The sequence below is a fragment of the Bos indicus genome, chromosome 8 (genome assembly GCF_029378745.1).
Source record: "Bos indicus isolate NIAB-ARS_2022 breed Sahiwal x Tharparkar chromosome 8, NIAB-ARS_B.indTharparkar_mat_pri_1.0, whole genome shotgun sequence".
NCBI classification, from domain to species: Eukaryota; Metazoa; Chordata; class Mammalia; order Artiodactyla; family Bovidae; genus Bos; species Bos indicus.
The window spans coordinates 73559224-73585659 of record NC_091767.1 but is presented as its reverse complement, the minus strand read 5'-3'; the positions used below and the strand labels follow the sequence as shown (position 1 = coordinate 73585659).

At 39.0% G+C, this 26436-nt stretch overlaps 2 protein-coding genes and 1 long non-coding RNA gene across 5 annotated transcripts in view; 1 reads left to right on the top strand and 2 right to left on the bottom strand.

The window, feature by feature from the left end:
* BNIP3L (BCL2 interacting protein 3 like) overlaps positions 1–7737 on the bottom strand; it is a 26955-nt gene extending 19218 nt beyond the window's left edge. Inside the window, exon 1 of one of the 3 annotated variants that reach the window (XM_070794948.1) lies at positions 7503–7737. In XM_070794948.1, the coding sequence (XP_070651049.1) occupies positions 7503–7626 (124 nt within the window). In that variant the 5' untranslated portion in view covers positions 7627–7737. Of the gene's footprint in view, positions 1–693; positions 791–7502 lie in introns of those variants that run through there. The other 2 variants (XM_019966383.2, XM_019966384.2) reach the window with 2 other exon arrangements.
* On the top strand, positions 7732–26436 carry LOC139184593 (uncharacterized). Its single transcript, XR_011568133.1, has 2 exons — positions 7732–8026; positions 12659–26436. It is a non-coding gene; the product is annotated as an uncharacterized lncRNA (long non-coding RNA).
* The window catches only part of PPP2R2A (protein phosphatase 2 regulatory subunit Balpha), an 81676-nt gene continuing 73779 nt past the window's right edge, over positions 18540–26436 (bottom strand). The window contains exons 7-10 of the mRNA XM_019966381.2: positions 25943–26107; positions 24701–24870; positions 22544–22635; positions 18540–19527 (exon numbers count right to left, since the gene is read on the bottom strand). Coding sequence (XP_019821940.1) covers positions 19248–19527; positions 22544–22635; positions 24701–24870; positions 25943–26107 — 707 coding nt within the window. The 3' untranslated portion in view covers positions 18540–19247. The remainder of the gene's footprint in view (positions 19528–22543; positions 22636–24700; positions 24871–25942; positions 26108–26436) is intronic.

Sequence of the window (26436 nt, the reverse complement as noted above, 5' to 3'; positions counted from 1 at the left end):
ACAGCAAACGGCGGGCTTGAGTGTGCATGTACCATGCAGCCATGGTGAATTCAGATAAGAATTCTGGCTCGCCTGGAACCAGCGGTCCAAGTATTCTCAAGAAAATAAACAAAGAGCAATAAAAGTCAGAAGATCTACACCGCTCTGTTCCTGAAGGTTCTTGTGCAATCCACCGATGTAGAAGAAGCTGGAACTCTAAAATGAGGAACTTAGAAACATGTCTTTCAGCCAGTTTTCTCTCTGGTTAAAACTTATGTACAATAAACACTGCAGGAGAACTTTTAGGTTGCTTTTCAGAAAATAAATAGCTACTTTATTACCAGATAGGCTACTTACCTTTAATATTTTAGTTACATATATACGTATTTTCCATAGTCTGCCTTTATCTACTTAGTTGTATAGTCTCTATCTGGCTTAGAAATTTCATAAAGTTTATCTTAGTAGTTAGCAACTGTGCCTTGATTAGTACAAACAACTGAGAAGCTCCTGGAGAGGCAACTTAAGCTGATCGTAAACATGTCAATTTGTGTGCAAGTCTGGAGCATAAAAATGAATGCAGCTGGCTCTTTGTTAAATCAGGTGAGAATGCTAAAAGCTCTAAAAAACGCTTTCCTGTCCCACAAATTAGTTTCTTCCCTTCCTTTATACCGTATTCTTTCCATTCCTTCTCCTTTCTCTATGCACTAAACATACCTTGCAAACTTGGCTTTTCTTTCTTCGCTCCCACAAGTTCCACTGCCTAGGGTTTTCATGAGGCCGAACCAGTGCGGGGGCGGGGCGGGGGGGGGGGAGGCGGGGGGCGGAGCGCGCATGGGCAACACTGCCTCAGACGGAAAAGAGGGTGGAGCCACAGGAAATGGGCGGGGCCCTGGACATTCGGATTGGTCTTGAAAATATGGCTCCATGAGTTTGCTGACTACAAGAATGTCCTTTAATTTTAGTAAGAATTGACAATAGCCAATAAAGCAACTTCACAACAAAAGAAAAGAGTAGTATATTTTTTCTCATAATTTCCATTCCTTACAACAAATTTTGTTTATAAAAGGTAATCACATAAGTTGGTGGAATCGTTCCTGTAAACTCCAAGCACAAGTGTTGGAGTTCTGTGGCTGAACAGTCTCCTATCAGTAAGTCAGAATAACAGTCTCAAACCCTAAACTGCACCCTAAATGAGGTGATGGCTAATCCAGACTCAGAAGTGAACTCAATATGACCGGTCTACAAAGGAAAAGCTCAAAAGGTAGCCCTGGCTGGAAATCTGACTTTCCCACTTACTGTGACTTCAGTTGCCTCATCTGTAAAATAATGATAACAAAGTACCTTCCTCCCAGCGTTGCTGTGAGGACTAAATAGAGGAATACAGGAAAAGTGTCTCGTAAAGAGAAGATGTTTGTCTATGCACTAGTTAAAAGAGTTGATATTTGTAATGTACAGTGTTTGCTCCATAAAAATGAAGTTCCCTTTGCCTTCCTTTTCCCTCCAAGGCAGTCCCAGTGGCTGTCATAATCCCATCACCACCACCAAGTCTTTGGCATTGTATTGTCAAACAACACAATTGTGAGACATCTCCGAGGTCGTCTTCTGTCCACACACAAAAATGTACACAGACTGGACAGGACTCAAAACAGATGAACAAATTCCACTAGCAAAGCTAAGAAAGATCTAACATTGGAGGTCATTTAACTAAATGCTTATGCTTGGAGGGCATATGGAGTACATAAGAAATACACTAAAAGCATCCTTAAGTTTACAGCTCTGTCAAAATATTTTCTTTCCTAAAGGCTATCAACCCAGAATATTCACTGGAAGGACTGACGCTGAAGCTCCAACACTTTGGCCACCTGATGCAAAGAGCTGACTCACTGGAAAAGACCCTGATGCTGGGAAAGACTGAAGGCAAAAGGAGAAGGGGGCCGCAGAGGATGAGATGGTTAGATAGCATCACTGAGTCATGAATTTGAACAAACTCAGAGAGATAGTGGAGGACAGATAGAGGAACTTGGTGTGCTATAGTCCGCGGGTAGCAAAAGTTGAACATTGACTTAGCAGCTGAACAACAAGAAAGTATTTTAACTGAAAAGAGTGACAGATAAAGGTATATGATGAACAAACTGTTTTGTTTTCTACTCCCACTCTTTTCTAGGACTGAAAAAACCTAATTTACACCAATAAGACCAGTTCTTCTTGTTCAGAAGCCCAATGTGACAAATAAAAGCCTAGAGTTGCTCTGGTAGAAGTAGAACTAAGGAACCAGGAGTTCTAGAAGGGTCTCTGTGAAAGCCAGTCTTCCCTAAAATATAATTAACGTTCACTGGAAGCAGCTGATTGGGAGGAAAAAGGCTGTAACAATATGAGGGTTTGGAGACCTTGCTTTTTGTTTGAAGGACTTCCAAACCCATATGTAAATTCCACTTTCTACATTAAACGTATGTAAGTAATCAGAGTGTAGGAACTTGAGGAGACACACCTAGAAAGGCTTGGTGAAAATGACCTGCAACAGCCTTAATGTGTGTGTGTGCTCAGTCACTCAGTCATGGCCCCCCAGGCTCCTCTGTCCATGGGATTCTCCAGGCAAGAAGACTGGAGTGGTTTACCATTTCCTCCTCCAGGGGATCTGGCGTCTCTTCTGTCTCCTGCACTGGCAGGCGGGTTCTTTACCACTAGCGCCACCTGGGAAGCAACCACCTCTACTGCGTGATATCATCTCAAAGGAAGAAGAAACCTCTGGCGTAAGTCCTGGTAATACCACCATGTGATAAACAGCGTGATGACTACAGTTAATAACTGCATTGTGTATCTGAATGAAAAGAGAGTAGCTCTTAGAAGTTTTCACCATAGGAAAAAATTTTTTGTAACTTTGTGATGATGAATGTTAACTAGACTCAACTGTATTGGTCACTTCAGAATAAATAAATAAAACCATTATTTTGTACACATGAAACTCATACAATGTTGTATCTCAGTTACACCTCAATTTAACACACACACACACACACACACACACACACACACACACAGAGGCAGCCTGGATGGGAGGGGACGTTTGGAGGATACATACATGTGTATGTATGGATGAGTCCCTTTGCTGTCCATGTGAAACCATCACAACACTGTTAATCAGCTATGTTCAAACATAAAATAAAAAATTAAAAGAATACAGAAGGGTTGCATGCACACAGTGCAAAAGCAAAAACAAAACAAAACACATCTACCTCATAGAGTTGTTGGGAGGATCACAGGAATAATAAAAATAAAGTGCTGTGTGTTAGTTACTATTATAGTTCTACTCATTATCTTTTAAAAAACACCTATTACAAAATTAATGCATTCCTTGAAAATGTAAACAGTACATGAAGGACAAATTCAACCCCGTTCCCAACCTCCCATTCCTACTCCTAAAGGAAACTACTTTAAATAGCTTCATTTGGAGACTTCCAGAGAATACTTCATTTTTTTGTGTTTTGCTTTTACAAAAAAAAAAAAAGGAACTGTATTGCACCTACTTTTCTGTAACCAGTGTTTCTTACCTAACAACTTGATGTTTTTCAATGTCAATATATGTTGCTTTACCTTATTCCTTTGCATTGCATCCCATCATAAAGATATACCATGCTTTAACCATTATCCAAATGGCAATGGTTAATCATTACCCAAATGACTGTCTCTTAATATTTTGTTATTACCCAGGACTTCCGTGAACATTCTGCCAAGTAATCTGGCAATATCCATTAAAAGCCTTAAAAAAGGAGATTGTCGTTAACTCTTAATTCTCTTCCAGAAATATCATCTATGGAAATATTCAGAGAAGAGCAAGTTAGACACGGATATCCATTAAATGTTTACATAGTAGCTTTATCTTTTGAGTAAAAATGAAAAAAGGCAGACTTGTCTTTCTCAATAGATGAACTACATATGCCTTTTTCTCATCACCTACTTCATTCCTGATTTGCAGCCTCAGAATTCCTGCCTGGTCTAAGGTTACCAAGTCCCTTTTTCCTTGGAAAGGAAACAAGGCAAGATATGAGCACTGTGCTGTCCAAGTATTACAAAGTTGAAAGAAAAACCTCAATGAATTCTCTTCCTAATAAATAAGGTTTAAAATTAAAAACTGGAGGCTCTATTATGTTAAAAGACTACTTACAAACTAACCATGGTTCTGTTGTGTCAGGTTGCACATATACACACTACAGGAGCTATTTTCTAGCTGAAGTGTGAGAACTGCTAAGAGGATTCAGAGAAGCATGCCTCCACACTGTGAAGGCTGGTCCAGTAATTGTGATTACATTCATGACTGCTTGGTGTGTTTGCTCTTTAGAATTTTATAACCACCAGTTCAATCCTCTTGCAAGAAGGGAAAATGGGAAAGTGAGAGAATGTGGGAAGGGAGAGAAGGAAAAAGAGTTTTTCTCACTCTTTCCCCAAGTTTTCAATCCCATGTGCAACTCATTCTAACCCAGGGTAACACATTTCATTATGTCTTATTTTCTTTCCTCAAAACCTTTCTTTTACTTCAAGTACCTGATGCTGGAATCCAGCTGAGAACAGTCACTGACATTTTTCTTTAAAACAACAATAACAACAAAACAGTATTATAAGGCACTGAAGTGTCATGTATCATAGCCTTAAAGGCCTTCTTGTAGTCCTGGGGAACCAAGTACACCATAGCTGAAGATGTTTAAAAGATTAAAAAAAAAAAAAAAAAGGCTGTACTGCCTACATGAAATAATAACAAAAACTGGATTACTACTGTAATTTTCCTCATCTTACCTACTGAATTTTATGACATAAATGTCCAATATCCTTAAGTAAATTGATACTTTTCTCTAAACTAAAAGTAGCAACTGGAAAGTATTCTTTTAACTTTGGAAGTAGTTCAGATATTTCTCCACTGATTTGTAATGAAAGCAAACAGTCCCTCTACACGGATAAACTTTTTTTAAAAAGTCAGAGAAAGGTTTCATTATTCCAAAAATTTCAATAATTTGCTATTAAAGCCCCACTTTGACCCCTGAACTACAGATAAAATCCCAAGCCACAGATTATCTGTACAATGAGTTCATCTCCTGTTTTTCAAACTTGTGCAACTTTGCCCAACAAAGAACTTCAACTTATCAGCAATTTGGGTAGTATTAGACGCCTGAATAAGTTGTTTTGCAGAGTGTCCAAAAATCACTTGAAGGAATCAATAAGCCTTCTTGTTTTGTTCAGTCCAGATTTGTGTATCAGGCTTAAAAAAAAAGAGTGAAAGGCAAGAGAAGCATAATGAAATGTGGCACCATCTAAAAGCTTTTCAATAACATTTAAAGCAGTTCGCCCTAGCTCCAACAAAACACTTTCTATCTAGCAGATTTCCCGAAGCAACATTTTGATACTATACACACAGGCTGAGCATCCTTGCACTTCTGTAACAGCTAATACAAATGTATCAGCACCTGATTGGTCAAGGACATCAAAGACCTCAGGGGTCTGTCAGAACAGGGAGGAAAATCATCACATGGAGTGCAACCCCATTTTTCTGTTACATGGTCAAAGGTAAAGAAAAATTCCTTTGCTTTCTGTGATGCCAGGGACATATACTAACCAAACAGCTAATTTGTATCACAGAAAAACTGGAGTGCAATCAAGAAACAATATACTACAAAGAGATCCATAGGCAGGTCACCTCTGTACATTAGGTGGGATATAACACAGGGAATAAATAAGAAACACACAAGATCAGGGGATTGTGGGCCACTGAAGAGAAGTGTCCTGAAAGGAACACTAGATCGGGTGAAAGTAAAACCTCAGCTCTAGGATTTAGCCTGTGGTGAACTTGGACAACACACCTGACTCTAGACTTGTTTCTCTCTTTTTATGTGCTGATTTCTGCTGTACAGCAAGGTGGCTCAGTTACACACATAAATATATATTCTTTTTTTACATTTGTTTCTAATATGGTTTATCCCAGGAGACTGGATATAGATCCCTGTACTATACAGGAGGACTTTGTTGTTTATACATTCTAAATAGACCTGTTTCTTTACCAGTAAAGAACAGTGGACAGCTACTGCTAATGTTTCTTCCCGTTTTAAAATCACTTGCTTTTAAAAGAGTATGTTTAAAAAAAATTCTTTTTAATTAATAATTTTTAAATGCATATTAATATGAGGCAAATAACATTAAAAGACAACGAAATTAATCCTAATTTACTGTAGGAAATAATACATAAACCTTACATTCCAGAACATAAGACACTTCAAATTTTTGAAAAGTCAACATTTAAGGAATCACTTAATCAAAAGATGGAGCAAGAAAAATAAGCACTGAAAACATTTTTTAAATACTCAAATTCTATCTCAATATTGTGAGGAAAGGAACTCTCTTCTTTAAAATAATTGTTGGGCCATGTTGAACACCTCTCCCTGATCAAAGATCTTGCAGTGCTTTTAGTGTCATTTAAGCATCCAACTGATTTTTAAACGACTTTATGTGGCCATATGTTAACTGTCCCAACTACCTCTTTCAAAAGGCAAATTACAGGAAGGTTAGGCAAGAACCTTCCCAAGACTTTCAACGAGCTTTAAAGGGAACTGGGAAAAACCTCAGAACAAGATGTCTAAGCACCAGAATGTTAGGAAAAGCAACCGTATTTGGTCGTAATTCGTAATTCGATATTGGCATTGACTTTCAACAGCCCACTTTTAACACATTAAAAACGAATGAGTTTTTAATCCCGTCTCTGAAAATCCATTGCCCCAGACGCCAAGATTTGTGCAATCTTGGACGGTTCAAGAGGCTGTTCATAATCAGGTTTACAGGACACACAACACGATCGTTTAAAAAAAAAAAATTACTTGAGCAACTCTGAAACATCTTTTTAAAAAAAAAGTAGCATAGCCTCCTCACCCCCACCCTCACGTGATACAAGTAACCACTAAATTACCAAATAATTTTCCTGGCCAGCCTGTGCTAACAAAAGAACGCAACAAGAGGGCTCACGTTCCGAGCCCAGGGGAAAGGCCGACCCAGAGAGGTGGGGTCAGCCGGGCCTGGCCCAAGCTCCCAGCACCCTTGACCTCCCGCCCGCCCTCGGCCGCCCCCTCCTCTCGGCCTGCTGCCCGCGTCCATCCCCCGGCGTCCCAGCCGCACGTCCCCATCTCTGCCCACGTCCCCTTTGCTGCCCGCTCCGCCCACCCTCCCTCCCGCGCCGCAAGGCCCACCCCTCCACACCCCGATTGGCTCCTCTCTGGGGCCCACCACAGGTGGGATCTGCTCGACCCCCTCGTCTTCCCGCCCAACTATCCTCCCCAACCGCGAACCCAAGCCGTTCCCCATCCAAGACCCCAGGAGAGAGCGGAGCCAGGTTAGGAGGAAGACAGAAGCGACTCCTCCAGTCCTGTGACGGGAGCTGTCAGTCATCCGCACATCCTCGGCCTTGACCAATGGGCTGTCTTCTCCTCCCGCCCCCCGCGCGGAGCTGGCGGCGGCGACCCGAGCAGCTCCTCCTCCCCCATCCCCTTAACCGAGTCCGCTGGCCCAGCACTCACTGTTGAGGCCGGCAGGCGGTGGCAGAGACTGTTCGCCTTCCTCACAGTTATTGTTGTTGTTGTGCGGGGGCGGCGGCTGTTCTACTAAGTGAGACGACATTGTCTGGCGGCTGGAAGAGCTGCGGCCCCGCAGCAAGGACCGTCTCCGGTTCTCGGGCAGCAACACAACAAGCCGAGTCCCCCGCCCCCCTTTCCGCGCCTGCGCAGTCCCTCCCCCACGCTGACGTCAAGACCCGCCCCGACCACGTGAGGACAACACAACAAGCGACGGGGCGGGGCGGGGGCGTGCCCAGGCGAGCAAGGTACGTGGAGACGCGGGAGTCGCGCTGACGCGCGCGCCAGGAATGAATTCCGGCGTGTCATTGACTGGCGGGATGGAGTAAGGTATGCGGCTGTAACTGGAATAGAGGATGAGGAGACGTGTAATGAGGAAGTGCAAGGGCCTCAGGTGCTGACACGCAGGTCTCCCACACCTGCGGGATCATTGTTTTATCCCACCCGTGAGCATTTCTTTTTTAATTTCCGTAAGGACTCTTTAGATATTTACCATAGGTATCGTGGTGACACAAGGGAGGTGCCTCCCCGTCATAAATCTAAAATCAAGCTGGTGGAACACTGACACGCCAAACAAGGAACAATATAAGGCAGGCCAAATTTTTTAGTTGTTAAACAATTTAAAAAAAAAAACATAATTACAAACAACACGCCATCATTATTTTAAAAATGGAAAATTTCAGGAAAACAGAGAAGAATATAATCACATAAATCGCATCACTTGGCCCATTCTGGAACAGGACATGTGAAACGTTGTTTCCTATAGGTGGGTTAACCTTAAACCATGTTCCTTAACCCTCCACCTACGTCCTATCTCCGTGTCTTTGTCGTTTCCTTGGTCTCATTTATGTGTGGCATCTATTTCTCTCGGTCTGTCATTTGTTTTTTTAACCTTGTTTCACTATAATGTGTTCTCTCTAGTGTTAGTCGCTCAGTTGTGTTCGACTCTTTGCGACCCTATTGGCTTTGGACTGTAGCCAACAAGGCTCCTCTGTCCGTGGGATTCTCCAGGCGAGAATACTGGAGTGGGTTGACATGCTCTCCTCCAGGGGATCTTCCTGACCCAGGGATCCAACCCGGGTCTTCTCCTTTGCAGACATTCTTTACCAACTGAGCCACCAGGGAAGTCCAGTATTTCACTATGCTGATGTTAAAATTTTCAGGCAATCGGATATGTTATTTTTATGACTTGGGAATACCCTCACACCATGATTTTTAATCTATTCCCTAGAATTTTTTTCTAATAGGTTGGATTTTTATACTTATACCTTAGTCCATCTGAAACTTATTTTTGTATATTGTAAATTGCTTAACTTCAGTTCTTCACAGTTGATCCAACAGTATTTATTAAACCATCCTTTCTACACTGATTTGAGAGTACACCATTATCACATTTTGAGTGAGTGAGTGGAATCGCTCAGTTGTGTCCACCTCTTTGCGACCCCATGGACTGTAACCTACCAGGCTCCTCTGTGCATGCGATTTTCCCGGCAAGGGTACTGGAGTGGCTTGCCATTTCCTTCTCCAGGGGATCTTCCTAACACAGGGATTGAACCCTGATCTCCTGCATTGCAGGTGGATTCTTTACCACTCAGCCACCTGGAAAGCCCTTTATCAGCTTACTTGAGATATAACTCACATACTCTACAATTAACCCATTACAGAGTTGTGCAGCCGTCTCCACAATCTAATTCTCAATTTATGTCACCTCCAAAAGAAACGCTATGCTCATTAGTTATGTCTGATTTTTCCTAACTTCTTACATTTGATACTTATTCCATTCATTATTTATTTGGGTGTTTAAGAATTTTTCTCTGTTCAGAGTATGTTTTCGTACTACTTCTAGTTTGGCGATTTCTCTTAGGTTTTCTCTGGCGCCTAATTTATGGTTAATTTGGGGAATGTTCCATGAATATTTGAAAAGAAGGTATGATTCCTGTGTTGAAGACAGCACATTTGACATATCTATTGGAACTACCTTAATAATTATTTAAGTTTTTTGTATTTTTTCCCTCTGTGTATTTCAAGAGGTCAGTTAGTATTTCACTCCTGATATGTTTCTGTTTCTTCTCTTTTGTTGTAATTGAGGCTTCACTATTTGATGCATAGATGTTCATAACTGTGTCTTTATCATTATGAATTGGTCATAGTTTTGTCCTCAGTCCAACCTTGTCTGATATCATGATTCTGGGTTTTATTATTGTTGTTGATGTTTGTGTTTAGTTGCAACATTTTGAGAAGGCAATGGCATCCCACTCCAGTACTGTTGCCCAGAAAATCCTATGGATGGAGGAGCCTGGTAGGCTGCAGTCCATGGGGTCGCTAAGAGTCAGACACCACTGAGCGACTTTACTTTCACTTTCCACTTTCATGCATTGGAGAAGGAAATGGCAACCCACTCCAGTGTTCTTGCCTGGAGAATCCCATGGATGGAGAAGCCTGGTTGGCTGCAGTCCATGGGGTCGCACAGAGTCAGACACGACTGAAGTGACTTAGTAGTAATAGTAGCAACATTTTGATGTACTTCTACCCATTTTTTTTAACTTAAAAAAAAATATTTATTTTTAGCTGTGCTGGGTCTTTGTTGCTGCATGGACTTTTCTCTAGTTGTGGCCAGCGGGGTATTCTCTAGTGGTATGCGGGCTTCCCATACCGCAAGAGAAGTGGTAGCTTCTCTTGTTGCGGAGCACGGGCCCTAGAGCACAGGCTCAATAGTTGTAGCACAAGGGCTTACTTGCTATGCGGGAAGTGGGATCTTCCCGGACCAGGGATCAAATCCATGTACCCTGCATTGGCAGGCAGATTCTTTACCACTGTGCCACCTGGGAAGCTCAGCAGCTAAACCTATTGTGCACTTAATCTGAGCCAGGCTTTATGACTATCTCATTGAGCTAATTTCCTATTTAATTCTCCCAACCATCTTAGGAGTTAGGTATTGTTACTATTTTATAAATAAGAAAACCATGACACTTGCTAAGTACCATACACATGATGGCGATACAGCTGGTACTTGGACCTGGAACCATTTGACTGCCAAGTACAGACTCAACACTACCATGCTCCCGTTTCATTTCCACACACATATGAATGAAGCTGCCAGTGTATTCTGATTATCGTCTTGCTTCTTAGCCTCCAAGGCACTGTCTAGAAAAATGGTTCCAGTTGAGCCAGATTCCTCTTTACCCACATTTAGAGATCCCACCTGGATACAGTCTGCGTTATCCTAACCAGCTGCACTGCCAGGCACCCTTCCTTTGGAACTTTTTTACTATAGATCACAGAGTTCCTACTTATCAATTATGGGCTTATGCAAAGTTCAGTATGTTAGGTGTAATTATTTACCATTTCATTGGTAGGAAAGAATGTTTCCTTTCAGACACTAAAAAAAAAAAAAAAAAAGCTGCCTAAATGCTGGTATGTTAATCCAGGGAGTGATTTCTCTCAAATTATAGTTTTACTTTGCTTTCAAGAGAAGAGCCATAATTGTATCATGCAGAAAGTGTTTTCCCTTGATCTCTGAAGTTTTGTCAAGTTTGAGAACACTGCATTGTTATTGCCTTTGAAAAAATAAGGACCAAGTGATACAAATCAGTCAGGAAATGGACATTTTGGTCCACAATTTTTGGAAATTGCTTTGGTACCTATAACACTGATAGCTAAATTAGGACCTTAACTTGTCTCATTATGTAACAAATCTTTGTCTACAACCATTCTGGTGCAGACTGCATCCAGATTTTAAATGTAGTCTATTGGTCTAGAACTTTCACTTTTGGGAAATTGGCCTAACAAAATAATCAAAGAGGTCTGTCCATGGATAATCACTGCAGTATTACTGGCCACAAAAAAACATAGATAAAAAATCTAGATGTGGCCAACAGAAAGTCAATAACAGTGGTACTTACTTCCTTGTCATGTAGTCATGAAGAATGAAAATGTTGATCAGTGATGGGAAAATGTGGGCCATCATGTGAAAACAGTTTACAGAACAGTATGAATAGCCCTCCAGCTTTTGTATCTATATGAAACCAAAAGAAATGTATCTGAGAGGAAGAACTGTGGATAGACTTGATTTTTATCTTCCTTTCCTGGCAGTCTATTAAAGAAGTGGTTAAGACTGTGGGGTCTGGAGATGACCCAGTTGGGTAGTATTTACGAGTCATGTGGCTCTGGGCAAGTTACTTTGAGAAAATAAGTTAATTTGTGTAAAATCCTTAGTAAAGTGCAATTATCATCATCATTACCATTATGAAATGGAAATTAAGTAAAAATACATATGTCTTTAATATCAGAGAGGCATCGTGTATAAGATAGAGCAAAAAACATGGGACCCAGAGTAAGAAAAACTGATTGAGTCCAGGCTTTCCAGTGATGAGATGCTGGGCAAGTCACATCCTCTCTGAGCCTGATCGAGGGTGAGCTAGGAAAAGTAATCCTCTTTCACCATCTCGGGTATGTAGTAGGCATCAAATGAGATGTTTGTAAGACATAACCATGATGTACTCTGCAAACCATTATTGTGTGTGTGTGTGCTCAGTTGCTCAGACGTGTCCAACTCTTTGTGACCCCCATGGACTGTATTCCCACCAGGCTCCTCTGTCCATGGGTTTTCCAAATAAGAATACTGGAGTGGGGTGCCATTTCCTCCTCCCAGGGATCTTTCTGATCCAGGCTCCAACCCACATCTCCTGCGTCTCCTGTATCAATTGGCAGGTGGATTCTTTACCACTGAGCCACCCAGGAAGCCCATTATAAATTATATTGAGTGTTGATTGCATATTGTACCCAATTACAAATAATTTTGCCTTGTCTTGGCCCTAAAGCAGAAGAGGTGTGAACTCAGTGGTTTCAGAAGGGAGGAAAGGAAGCAAACATGGTAGAATCAAAGCATGAGCTCTGAGAGGCCTTCTCATCCAGTGACCAGATCAGCTTCTCTGCAAGGCCCATCAGCACTCAGCTGCCAGCTGAGACAGTGAAGAGGCTCAGAGGAGGAAAGAACTTTATAGTATTTTCTTAGACTGGCAGCATTCCTGGTGTGGCATTTCACCACATCCTAATCACCTTGTTCTTTCCTACTGAAGGCAACAGCTACCTGGCCTGATCAGTGGATCCTTTCAGGCAGTACTAAGTAAACTGGGCAGCAAGAGTTTGATCTGGATTGGGGCTAATACATTAACATTTTCAAAGATCCTGTGAGGAAGCAAAATGTCACTTGGAAAACTTCAAATTGTGATGGTTCATTCTGCCGACTCTGCTGAGAGATTCGGAGGATAATAAAACAATAATACATTTCAATTCTCGAAAGGGACAGATACTGCAGTTTTCTTTGTAGTGACTCACAATTAACATGACCCTCAACACAACAATTTTATATTGTGTCATCTTTAAAATGAGGAGTTTGGTTTAATGAAGTTTGAGGTCCCTTTAAACAATAAAGTAATTCTTTGATGTATAGGTCAAGATTAATTAATGCTAATGAGGGACATTATTTGGTATTTTGAAGTGAACACTTCACCTGTAGTAATTTTTCTCTCATAACCTTTAATGGAGTTCAGAATTAGAACAAGAACACCAGTAATAGAAATTAAAATGTATTAAGAAATAAAAGCATCAAATATAAATATGAACATAAAATAACTTTTTCTCATTTTAAGCTGGGGAAGACCTAACTACAAATGAATAACTCTTTGGTTTGACTATAAAATAAAAAATTAAATCCCAGTTTATAGTATTTTGAGCAGATTAAAAAATGAGTGTTATTAACTGTGGTCTTAAACCTGACAGTTTGTAAAATGGACAATTTCCTTGAAGGGAAAACAGCCAAAACTCATTTAAGTAATAGATAATTTGTATAACTTTATGTCTTCAAAAAAAATTAAACTCAGTTAACGTTCTAAAGAGACCCAAAGGGCATCACTTGTGAATTCTATCCAACACTGAAGGAAGAAATTATATGAATTCTGCCTACAGTCTTTGATAACATAAGTAAGAAGAGAAACTCATTTTATGAGGTCAATACTACACAGACCAGACAATGACATTGAAAGATAAACAAACTATATGTTAATATCCCTCATGAACCTTGCAAAAATACTCAACAAAATACTAGCAAAAGAATCCAGCAATGCTCTGGGAATGCAAGGCTGGTTCCACAGTTAAAAGCCAATGTAATTGACTATGTCAACATCATGAAGAAAAACTACATGATCATTTTTAATAGATACAGAAAAAACATCTGGCAAAACCCAACATCCATTCATGATTAAGAACGCTCAGAAAACTAGGAGTAAAGGGGAATTTCCTCAGCCTGGTGAAGACTATCTACAAAAACCTACAACTACTAAACTTAATGCTAAAAGACTGCATGCTTGTTCCCCTGTATCGGTGATGAAGCAGGTTGTGTCTAGCATCACTACTCTTTACACCATCATACTGGAAGGTCTAACCAGTGCAGCAAGACAAGAAATAAAAGGCATTGGAAAGGAAAACTGAAAAGACTGGGAAAAATAAAACATTTATTATAAATAATAATAATCTGCAGACATGGCTATGTAGAAAACTTTAAAGAAATCTACATAAGTAATCTGGCAAAGTGTCAGGATACAAGGTCAATATACAAAAATCAATCGTATTTCTAGATATTAGCAATGAACATTTTGGAAATTGAAAATTTTTTTAAAGTACCATTTATAAAAGCACACACAGAGAAAACCAGAAAGTACTGATAACGTATTTGCGAGATCTTTATGCTAAAATCTAAAAACACTAATAAAAGAAATCAAAGACCTCTATGAATGGAGCAATATGCTGCTGCACTCATGGACTGGAGGGCACATATTAAGATGTCCTCTCTTCCTGAAGTGGTCTACGGATTCAATGCAAATCATTAGCAAAATCCAAGCAAGTGGTTTTGTTCTTGTCAACAGGCTGATTCTAAATTGTATATGGCAAGGCAAAGGATCTAAAATTAGCAAAAGTTCTCAAAAAGAACATAGCATTTATGCAAAGCTACCGTGATCATGCAATGTAGTATGAGTGAAAGTTCAGACATAAACTTAACAGAATAGTTCAGAAATAGACTAATGGTGTGTCAACTGATTTTCAACAAAGGTGCAAAGAAAAATGAACCTTAATCTATGTATGGTACATATGATTTTTATATGTAGCACATAAAAACCAACTCAAATGGATTACATTCACATCACTAAATGTAAAAACTGAAAACTATTAAGTTTCTAAAATATTTAAAAAACTTTGTCACCTTGTTAGGCAGATTTCTTAGATATGATACCGAAAGCATAACCCATTAAAGAAATAGTTGAAAAAGTGAACTTTTGTGAAAATTAAGAACTTCTGCTCTTCAAAAAGCTCTGTGAAAAGAAAAAGAAAGCAAGCCTCATTCTGAGGAATATTTATAAAGCACATGGGTGATAGTCTTGTAGCCAGATTATAGGAAATAATATCTGACTAAAAATATGTAAACACAATTTGGCTTATCATTTTTACTTTTTCTGATTGACAAAGATAAAACATGAGATTTTTATCCTTAGTTAGGGGTATATTTGTGACAGAACTTCCATTTTTGGAATGGAAATTTGACAGTATGTACCAAACTTTAATACAGTAATTTCTAGGAATGTATCCTAAAAATCTTACACACCAAGGCTGGTGTGTATGTTCACTATTCCAATACTTCCACTTGCAAAAATGAAAATAAAAATCTCTCTTGATGACAGGACTAGTAAATAAGTAATGTATCAGCCACAAATTGAGGCTATTCGAAGGGGAAATCTGGCTTCAAGTATGCCCAGAAGAGAGCCAACAAAAGTACATAAAAATATGAATGGGAATTTTCTCTGCATGGTTACTTCTGGGTATTTTTTATTCTTTCTGAAGAATAAATTCAGAAGAAAAAAGTTAAATTTTTTTTTTAAAGGAATTTAGACATTCCAGAGTTAAGAGCAACATGAAACTCCTGGTCTTCTTTATGGTACATAAGGATCTGATTTTGCAAGAAGGGGGCAGGCTGAGTAATCTCTGACTAAAAGAAAAGGCAGCTCATAATTTTCAGTGTCATTTTTGCTACTTCTGCAGTAAGGCAGACCATGGACAGATAGCAGTTGACATCTGGGTCGCCCCTCAGTCACTCACTCTAGGGTTGTGTTAAATAGTGGTTTTGTTTGGGCATAAATACACTTTTAACTTCCCCTTTGTTTGGTTCCCAGTTTGGTTCTTAATAATGAAGCTCTTTTGGTATCTCATTTATGCATTCTCAAAAACACCTCCTAAATGTTGGTCGACTCACCTAGTGCCCCCTAGTGGGAAAGTCCTCAAATAACTGGCTGCTATTCACATATTTTTGTTTGCTGAATTCCTTCTTTTGGAGAAAACTAAATTTTGTAGTGTCTTCCTTTTTACAGGTAGCGTGCTAAGGTGGCCTTTTCATATGTATTATTAACTTTAGGCGTGCAATTCTTACATAGTAGGTCACATAGTTTAAAACCATTATGCAATAATCTGTCAAGCAGACAAAACTCAATTTATTACTACACTTACAACATTTGAGAATCCCAAGATTTCTCTCAACTTCTGATTAATACTAAATATGTCTTGACCTTATATGCATAGTTGTAAGATGAAGCAGAATCAGTTTCCAAGGCTTTTTGGAGAGGAGGGGTGTGTAAAGAACTTTTTTTTTTTGTAAAAAACCTTTTTAAACCGTGGTGTCTCTTTTGCTCTCACAAACAGCTTTAATTATAAACCATCTGAACGTGTAAGTACCTAAAATAGTAGTGCTCTTATATACTATAGTAAATGGGCTTCATTCTTGATTGCCTAGCACTACCTTTCTATTCTGAAGGTTGGAGCTTGGTTTTGTTCTTCTATAAGTACACACTACTATCTCCATTTAGTGTCCCCCAGCAAGGTAATGGCCTAAATTTCACTAAAAATACTTTTATCAGTTAACTGTTTCGTTTTCACAAATAATTTTCCAAGAATAAACACATTACTTGTATAAATATTGTTAAAAAAGGTAAGAACCTCAATTTTATTGTTTTCTTTAGGAATGTCTATGACCAGAATAATTCTCACATTTAAGGTTTTTTAAAAATCCTCACTTAATCTGAAAGGAAAAAGTGTGAATGCACTTTTCTATTCCAAAAGTCTAAGGGCTTCACAGAAGAAAGCTTAACATCCAACAGTTACATGAACATGTTTATATAGATACAGAGATTTAGATAATAACTATTGCCCAGCCACTAAAGATCGAGATTAAAAGAATGAAAGTTCTCCTACTATTATTTTTCAAAAAGGTTGAGCGAGAGGGACAGAATATGTATGTTTATAGGTGTCAAGAGAATGGGAGAATATTAAGCAACTTGACAAGACTAAGTTTAACTTTTATTAATAAAAGGATTAACCATGACCAATGAGTGGCTGGGCTTATAGTTTGCTACATCAAAGAAATTAAAAATTGATTCTTAAGAATATTTATAATAGCATTCATTTTATAGAGGCATTTTAATTTTTAAGCAATGTTTTTTGTAAATATATAAAACTAACCCTTAGTGTCATGGAGGAGAATCATCATAACTACTGCTAAATCAAAGAAGAATTTCCGAGAGCTGCCTGACGATGTTTATCTCAACACCTACACCCAAACTTTAGGGAAACAATCTCTCTTTAGGGAAAGATCTGGAAAACTGCCTGATCAGAGTCATCAGTGTCTGCTTGTAGCCAGGGAATAGCCCACTTCCAAGTCAAGCATGAAGAATAACACAAAGTACAAATGTACCCAAGATCCCCAAGTAAATTAGGAAAAGTGCCATTATTTTAAGAATTATCAGACATATAATCAGTGTTTAAATACAAATTCCGATTTGTTAAGTCCGAAAGATAACAGTAATTTTATTACATATAATTTCTCCTGTGTGCTAAAAATGTAACTTACAAGACACAGTACTTGTATACCTGTGGAGGGGTTACGGTGGAGTTGTTGAATCATTTTTCATTGATGAGAACAGAACGACAAGGTAGTGGACAGATAAGCACTTGGGTCCTCTAAAATTCAAAGCGGTACTACTGCTCAACCAAAACACACTACCATTCTGTTAATATGAATGCCTACTCATTTATCTTTTAAAAATAAAGTCCATCTTTTTCTCCATTAAAGCTTCTGCAAGATTGACACAAGGTTCCTTCTACCTGTTAAAATAGGGGTGCTCTTCATCTTTGGACAAGGTATCACCATTTAGGGAAAATGTAATCATATACATTACTAAATTTTTACTTGAGGCAGCTGTTGGAGTCCATTAAGCACTTTTGGAACACTGTACCTTTAAAGTTTGTCTTTAATATTAATTGCTTTGGAAAACCAAAAATAGAAGAAAAACATCTATGGCAAAGTACATTTCATTCAGATTTGACAGCAGTAAAATACGCGCCCCCCCCCCCCAAATATTAGTGCAGTGTCAATTTTGTCTATGTAAATCACTTGAGGATAGTTTTGTTATGGTATGACTGAATAACCAAAAAAGTTTTAACTTGTTTAAAAAGTTTGTCTTTGACTTAGTATTCAGTAATGCAAAAATGAAATTAAGCACTGTAAAAAGTCTTTAAAAATGAAGTTCTACAAATGTGGTTCCCATTTACAACAGTTTTCATGAACAGATAATGAATTAAGTGTAGACACAATGTATCCAGTACCCTTATAACTACAATTAAAAAAAATCTCTAGTAGCATGTATATAGATCGTGATATCTTTAGGAATACCAATATATAGTCAAAATATGTTCATACAGAACCAATACCTCTCCTTCTCCATGTAAAGAACACTTTTTAAAAATAATTAACAAAAATACCAATTAAACAGTGGAACCTCATTTCACTTGACTGCACCCAAAGGTATGACACAAAATATTGGCTTAAAGAGGTAGATTAAAAAGAAAAAGGAAACCAGATTCTCCATTCTTTGTCACTTTTATTCAGTAGTAGTATTTTTTCCTTATTTTCAGTGCCAGACACGGCAAGGAGTGATTACAGCCAACTGTTATTAAAACATTTGTTCGCAACATGTACCCCCTTTACCACTGACCCCAAACTGACTCGTGTGCTTTCGTTCTTTCCTTTTTATACCACCACCAAGACTGGGTGGAGGGGCAAGGGGAAGAGATGGAGGGGAAGAGTCCAGGAGCCAGAGAGGAGGAATGCTACAAGCCACAGTAAGAATGAGCTGTATTTAATTTAAAAAAGGGGAGGAGGGGTGTACCCCACAAATGATACAGTAATGAGGATACACAATTAAATCCCATAAGCATGACTGAAGGCTTTCACTGTGTTTGACGTCATCACAATGGAAGGCATAAAAAGTGGAGTAAATCAATGTTGACACAGTCCAATCTAGTCCATTAGGCAAGATGGTGCAAGAAGTCATTTAAATTAAAAGTGCCCTACCCTTACCTAAATGGCTAGCAGACATGGAGAACACCACAGGGAGGGATCCACAGAGCTTTCTCCATGTAGCTATGGAAAATGTGTTGTCGAATGGCACATTGTCAAACACTGGAAAAGGGGCGCCACAATGGACCTCTCTCTTTTTTAAGTACGAATGCTAGATTCAACTATCTCAACTAAGCAGGAAGTGGGTTCTTCTGCTAGGAAGGCCAACCCTAATTCACTTTGTCTTGAAATATATACAGATTGTTTGTAGTAGCTACAGCAATGATATTTTCCTTGGGGTGCCAGGCTGTGTGAAGTATTTTCTTGTTGAAGTCTAGGCTGTCGACACTGATTTCATCTTTCTTTCGCTTGCCACTTGCACACACTTTGCGTGGCTTCAGAACCGTGCGAGGTTTATTGTTTTCTCGTGATGCTTCCAGGGTTATGTCTCGCTTTGTGTTCCGGTCAAACATTCTGAAGAAATTATTGTAAGATCCAGTCATGACAACACTGGAAAAGGAGACAGAGCATCCAGTCAAATAATGAAAATGAGTTTTCGATGAACATTTCGCTGGTGAAACTCAGCCTACTGCTCCAAAGCAGGAGCTACTGCAAGCAGATCTGGGTTTAGGGAGAGGGCTGCTGGCACCAACCCAGAGACCGATCACTGGAATAAACTAGGAATACGGTATTAGTACTTTGATGTCTATTCATGACTCCTTTCATGACTGCCCAAACTGTCACCAAAGTTGAAAGCATCCTCAAGTAAGGCTTGTAAGTAGTAGTGAATGGTCTAAATTGAAAACATTTACAACCCCAGTCTATGCAGTCCTCCAGACCAGCCAACCAACAACAAAACATAAAAGTATGGTATACACTTCTAAGAAAACAAAGCTTTATTCTCTGATTTACATTATAAGCTACTGATGTTCCCAGGACACGTCAGGTTCAGAAAACAGCTTCTTATGAATGCTTTAAAGAAATCTGCATCAAAGAATATAAAACAAGTAGCATATATGATTTTTATTAATAAAAAACTCACTTAACCTAAACAATATATTGTAAACAAATATTTTTGACAGATATTTTTATAATTTCTGTAGTTTAGACTGGCATTCCCATGTTACCTGCATTTGTGAGGTTTTAATGGATTTTAATGGATTCTGACACCTAGTCTATAGCTATTTAAAAGGTGTTGCTAGCCAGCATTTCTATGGTATTCTTGCCAAGTATAACCTGAATCTAATCATGAGGGAGTATTAGACAACACTCAAATGAAGGAAAATTCTATACAATGAATGGCCTGTGGTTTTAAAACAAGCTGAGATCATGAAAGACAAGGGAAGAATGAAGAACTGTTCCAGATTAAAGGAGACAATGAGATGGGACAAAGAACACGATTGAGGGAACTTGTGATATTTACAGGGATCTGTGGATTAGACAGCAGTACTGCATCCATGTGAATTTTTCTGCCTTAGATGCCCACACAGTCATTATATAGGAGAACATCTTTCCAAAAAAAATTTTTATGTTAAGGGAAACAAACAGTTTTTCTATAGTGTAAGATGCTGTTCAAACACAAGGAGAATGAGCTGGTGTAGCTGCGCGCTGCATCCTACTCCAGCAGCGCCTTCCCTTTTCTGTTCCCCTGATGCCTCAGGCAGGGCAGTGGTGGTCAAAGGCGAAGCCTGCTTACTCCTTCAGCTTTACTGTGGCCAGCCTACTACGTGGCCTCATATTATAACCAGATAAAAATAATTAAAAAAAAATCAGACAACAGATAAATGATTCAAGTTCTGTTATCTTCAATAGCACCAGGAAACCTGAATCACTTATCAGGCTTCAGTGATAAAACTATTGTTGAATAAAGTACTCTAATGAATATCTTGAAGGTAGGTTTAGTAATTCCAGAATTATGTTTTCTTTTACTATTGTCTGTTCTCCTGGAACATAATGAATGGTAAATAAATACATGGAACAACAGACTGGTTCCAAATCGGGAAAGGAGTACATCAAGGCTATATATTGTTACCCTGCTTATTTAACTTATATGCAGAGTACACCATGCGAAATGCCGGGCTAGATCAAACACGAGGTGGAATCAAGACTGCCGGGAAAACTATCAGTAACCTCAGATATGCAGATGACACCACCCTAATGGCAAAAAGCAAAGAATTAAAAGAGCCTCCTGATGAACGTGAAAAAGGAGAGTGAAAAAGTTGGCTTAAAACTCAACATTCAGAAAACTAACATCATGGCATCTGGTCCATCACTTCATGACAAATAGATGGGTAAACAATGGAAACAGGGACAGACTTTATTTTTTGCGGCTCAAAAATCACTGCAGATGGTGACTGCAGCCATGAAATTAAAAGAGGCTTGTTCCTTGGAAGAAAAGCTATGACCAACCTAGACAGCATATTAAAAAGCAGAGACATTACTTTGCCAGCAAAGGTCCGTTTAGTCAAATGTGATTGTTTTTCCAGTAGTCAGTCATGTATGGATGTTGAGAGTTGGAAAGCTGAGTGCCGAAGAACTGATGCTTTTGAACTGTGGTATTGGAGAAGACTCTTGAGAGTCCCTTGAACTGCAGGGAGATCAAACCAGTCAATCCTAAAGGAAATCAGTCCTGAATATTCATTGGAAGGACTGATGCTGAAGCTGAAGCTCCAATACTGTGGCCACCTGATGCAAAGAACAGACTCATTGGAAAAGACCCTGATGCTGGGAAAGACTGAAGGCAGGAGGAGAAGGGGATGACACAGGATGAGATGGTTGGATGGCATCACCAACTCAATGGACATGAGTTTGAGTAAGCTCCAGGAGTTAGTGGTGGACAGGGAAGCCTGGCATGCTGCAGTCCATGGGGTCACAAAGAGTTGGACATGACTGACTGACTGAACTGAATAAATACTGACAACCAAACTGAAAAGATTAAGACTTATCCTTTGAAATAATGATGCACATTTTGATGGCACAGTAAAAAGAAACTGTACTATGGCAAAGCTGTGGATTATAACAAGCCTAATCACTCATGGTAATATGGTTAAAATAATACATAGTAATTACTTCTTCTCTTCTATGAGGTATTGATGTAGTATCCAGAAAAACTGGTGTGTAAAACTCCAAATGAAGTATCTATCACCTAAATATTTCTAAAACCAATTTAACAGCAAAGTAACAAACACACTGAAATTTCACCATTTAAACTACTGGTATGTAAAAAAAGTGATTGATATGGTTCATTAAAGGGATAAATTAACATTTATATAATAACATAAGTTTCTAGTGTATTTTCACATTTACTTAATGAAACACAATGTTTAATTTTTATCTGCCAATATTGCTGTAAGATTTCAAGGAAACCCTGGGGAAAATAAAGTTGGGAAATGTAATTTATCTCAGTTGAAAAACACATTGGCCATTAGCAAATGTGGCAATCATACTAGGAGTGAAATAGTAAATTTCTTTCCTCTAACAATTCACATTTGAATAAGATGTTCAGTTCAAATTAAAATCAATTTACCTGTCAGATCCATTCCAACAACATTCAAATTTGTCAAATATGCAGTCATTTTCATACAGTGAACAAAGTTTACTTCTGAGGTATTCATGCACCTGGGGCGGGGCAGGGGAGAAAAAAATATTATACACACACACAAACACATGGGTACTTAGCTTATATCACATGATCTACTGCTCTTGAAACTGGAAAATGATTCAACAAGTCTGTATCTTTTTAAGAAGGAATATATAGACACATGGATTGAGTGAAACTCACTCAGTCGGGTCCAACTCCTTTACGACCCTATGGATTGTACCCACCAGGGTCCTCTGTCCATGGAATTCTTAGATCATATACATACTTTAATCTCATTAAAACTCAATTCTCAGAACAAAACAAAAACTCAATTCTCTGAGAAATAGTAAAGGTACCGAGCTCCCCGTTCCACAAATACACATTTTTCATTCATACAACTGAGAGATATACCCTCTTGGGGATGGCACATTTACTCTTTGTAAGTTTGACTAAAATAGGAGGCCAGAAAACATCTTAAAATGGCACAGATAAGACACTGATTAAAGAATATATAGCAATATTTGAATTTTCCAACACTTGATTTTCTATTAATTGTTGATTAAAAAACATATAATACTGTGGCTTTACTTCCTTTTTAACTACCGTTTTTGGGGCATAACTAACTGAAGCCTACAGTACCATTAAAGGCATATGTTATGCACTGCATGACCCTGCCCTGATCCAGTGATAAATTATATGGTTACTTCATGTATGCATCATGGAAATATCTGACACACTTGTTATTGCTTACACACAATATGTACTCGGTCACTCAACCATGTCCAACTTTCTGTGACCCCATGACTGGCCCACCAGGCTCCTCTGTCTATGGAATTCTCCAGGTAAGAATACTGGAGTGGGCTGCCATTTCCTCCTCCAGGGATCTTCCCAATCTAAGGACTGAACCTGCATTTCCTGTGGATTCTATATTGGCAGGTGGATTCTTTTACACTGAGCCACCTGGGAAGCCCATTTCTTATATAGTACCCAAAGCTAATGAAAATAGTTGTTTTTTTAAGTACAATTCTATATTCATTAGTTTTCCACAAAGGGATCAACTAGAAAATAAATTTTTAAAGCATTCTTAGAAATGATACATTTCTATATTAATATTACTATGTTGTGATCATAAGGGAAAAAAAAGAGTCTCCATCTCACTGTTCTTTTTCATTTAAATGAGAACCTTAAAATGAAGTAATGATAGAAAAGAACAAGTACTTTCTCAATGCTTAGAATTCTCTATGAAACAACCTAACTCATTTTAAGTGTCTGTTTTATCTTTAATGGAATGATTCAGACCACTGTGTGTGACATTTTAAGTGAAAATCTGTTAACACAGAGGATTTACAACACTTGTGGGTTAGGACCCACCATGAGTATGTGAGGCAAATAGTAATGTTAACATTACCCTTCCATCACATAACAGGTCAGCTAGATGCTTATACAAACTCAGTGGGAGTTGAATCTGCACCTGCTACACTGAGTATGATGTGAGTCTACTCCAATCACTAAGCCAGGCCAGCACAGGTAGAAAAACTGCACCCTGTCCCAGCTGTGCACATCTTCATTCTCTTCTCCAGAAGAAAGGGACCCACGGGAGCAGCTTGGCTGACAGGGAGAATCCAGAATTGACATTCTATGACAGACAGGCAGCCCCCAAAGCTGTCTGCTGGGTACTCATATGCCCCTCTCCTTCAGCTTAAGACAACAGTTACCAGCCAGTTCACCTGACTGGGCAACACGCCAGGGTTAACCTCTAATTCAACTAGCACTGTCCACACTCCATCTGGGATGCCTCTAGTGAAGGCCTGGCTATTCTCCCCCGTCTTCTCCCCAGACCTCGGTAGAGACCTAAATTCCATCCTCACTTCAAATGTAGATAACAGTAGGAAAAAAAAGTTATCACTGAAACAAATTGGTAGCTTTACATTTTAATTGTAAAACTAAATAGAAAACACAATCTATAAAAGTAGATATAAATTTAACATAAGGAAAAGCAGTGTATTCATGGATCTCTGAAGGAAAAAGCCCAATGGTGAACATACACTTTGTACTAGGGTTAACACATACAGGCTATATACTCATTGAAAGAATTCCAAATACCTGGTATGTTTCCACAGGCCTGTTTTCCATATTTAAGTCCCAAATTTTGACTGACAAATAGTCTCTAGTCATCATATATCGACCACTATGGCTGAATTTTACATCAGAAATTGAAGAGATGATTTCAGAAAAAAAAGACCTGTTACTGGGATCTTCAGGTTCTTCAAACACTGAAAACAAGCAAAAAAGGTTGGGACCATCTGTAATTACTCTGGCTTGGACAAAGCATTTACACAAAACATTATTCACAAACTTCCTAGCAGTGAGCTAAAAATGACAGGCTAATAAAGAACTGGAAAACATCTCAAAGAACATCTGTAAGATTGTAACCTCCCTGAGAGAGTTTCTTAGGAGAATGAGAATACAGAAGCTGAAGAAGCAAAGTACATTATGTAGCACAGCACTTTCCAGAGTCACGTGGCTAATTCACCAGAACCAGACTTGTCTGCCACATCTGACATGTGTCAGCTCTGTGGTCCTACATATACCTCACTGACTTTGCCTATACCGTCACCACAAGACACAGACCACCTTCGCCACTCCCATGCATACCCACGGTTTTCAGTGGTCAGGTAAAATTAGATTGATAAGACGTATGTAACAGTCTTTGTAAGTTTTTTAAAAATTCAACATGGAGGTAAGAATAATGCAACCCCTGAATTTCTTAACCTTGTACTCTTCAAACTTAAACGAGCCAAAGAAACCTCTGCTCAGGAAAAAATCTTCCTAGGAAGCCCCAAACAGGAAGGAAGGGAGTGGGGAGAAAAAAGAGGGAGGCAGGCAAGAAAGGAAATGTTCTACTTGCAGACAGGACTGGAGAACCCAAACCCAAGTTCCCAAAGAATAGCATTCTATTAAAAGTACATCTACTGAGACTCAACAGATGTGCCCCAGAGATAGTCTTCTATGTTTTTCCAGTAGGAGAACCTGTAAAGTCTCAGGTTACCAAAAGGTACAGGAGGTTTAAGACCCATGTGCTGTGCTTAGTCGCTCAGTCCTGTCTGACTGTGCAGCCTCATGGACTGTAGGCAGCCAGGCTCCTCTGTCCATGGGATTCTCCAGGCAAGAATACTGGAGTGGGTTGCTATGCCCTGCTCCAGGAGATCTCCCCAACCCAGTGACTGATCCCAGATCTCCTGCAGGTGGATTCTTTACTGTCTGAGTCACCAAGAAAACCTATGTACATGTAGTTACAACGTCTGAAGACAAACAGAAAATGGTATCATTTGAAAATAAACTTACGTTTAGAATGCCTATCACAGAGGGCGGATGCCCTCATGTCACATAACCGAATGGTTCCTTTACTGCTACTGTATACAAATGTGTTACAGCTGTTGGGATGGAATTCTGCAGCTGTAATCACCTCTGTCAGCTCTTCCATATTGGCAGGCTTGATATCCACAATATCTGGAGAGCATTTTATTAAGGAATTTCCACTTAAAAGAAAGGTCAAGTATAATTTTATATTTCTCAAATCTACAGCTCATTCACAGACTTAAGCACACATATTAATTCTATTTTAGAATGTAGAGGGTTTTTTTTTTTTTCTGAGTATGATATAAATCCCAGAAGACATAAAGAAAAGATTGCTAGGCCATCATCCTAAATATCAAGAACTTACCATATTTCCAAACAAAACAAAAGGAAAAATCTGGAAGGCAGCACAATGGGGAAGCTGCACACAAACAATGGAGCTGATTTACCTGATATTAAAAAGGTGCTTAAAAAAAAAAAAA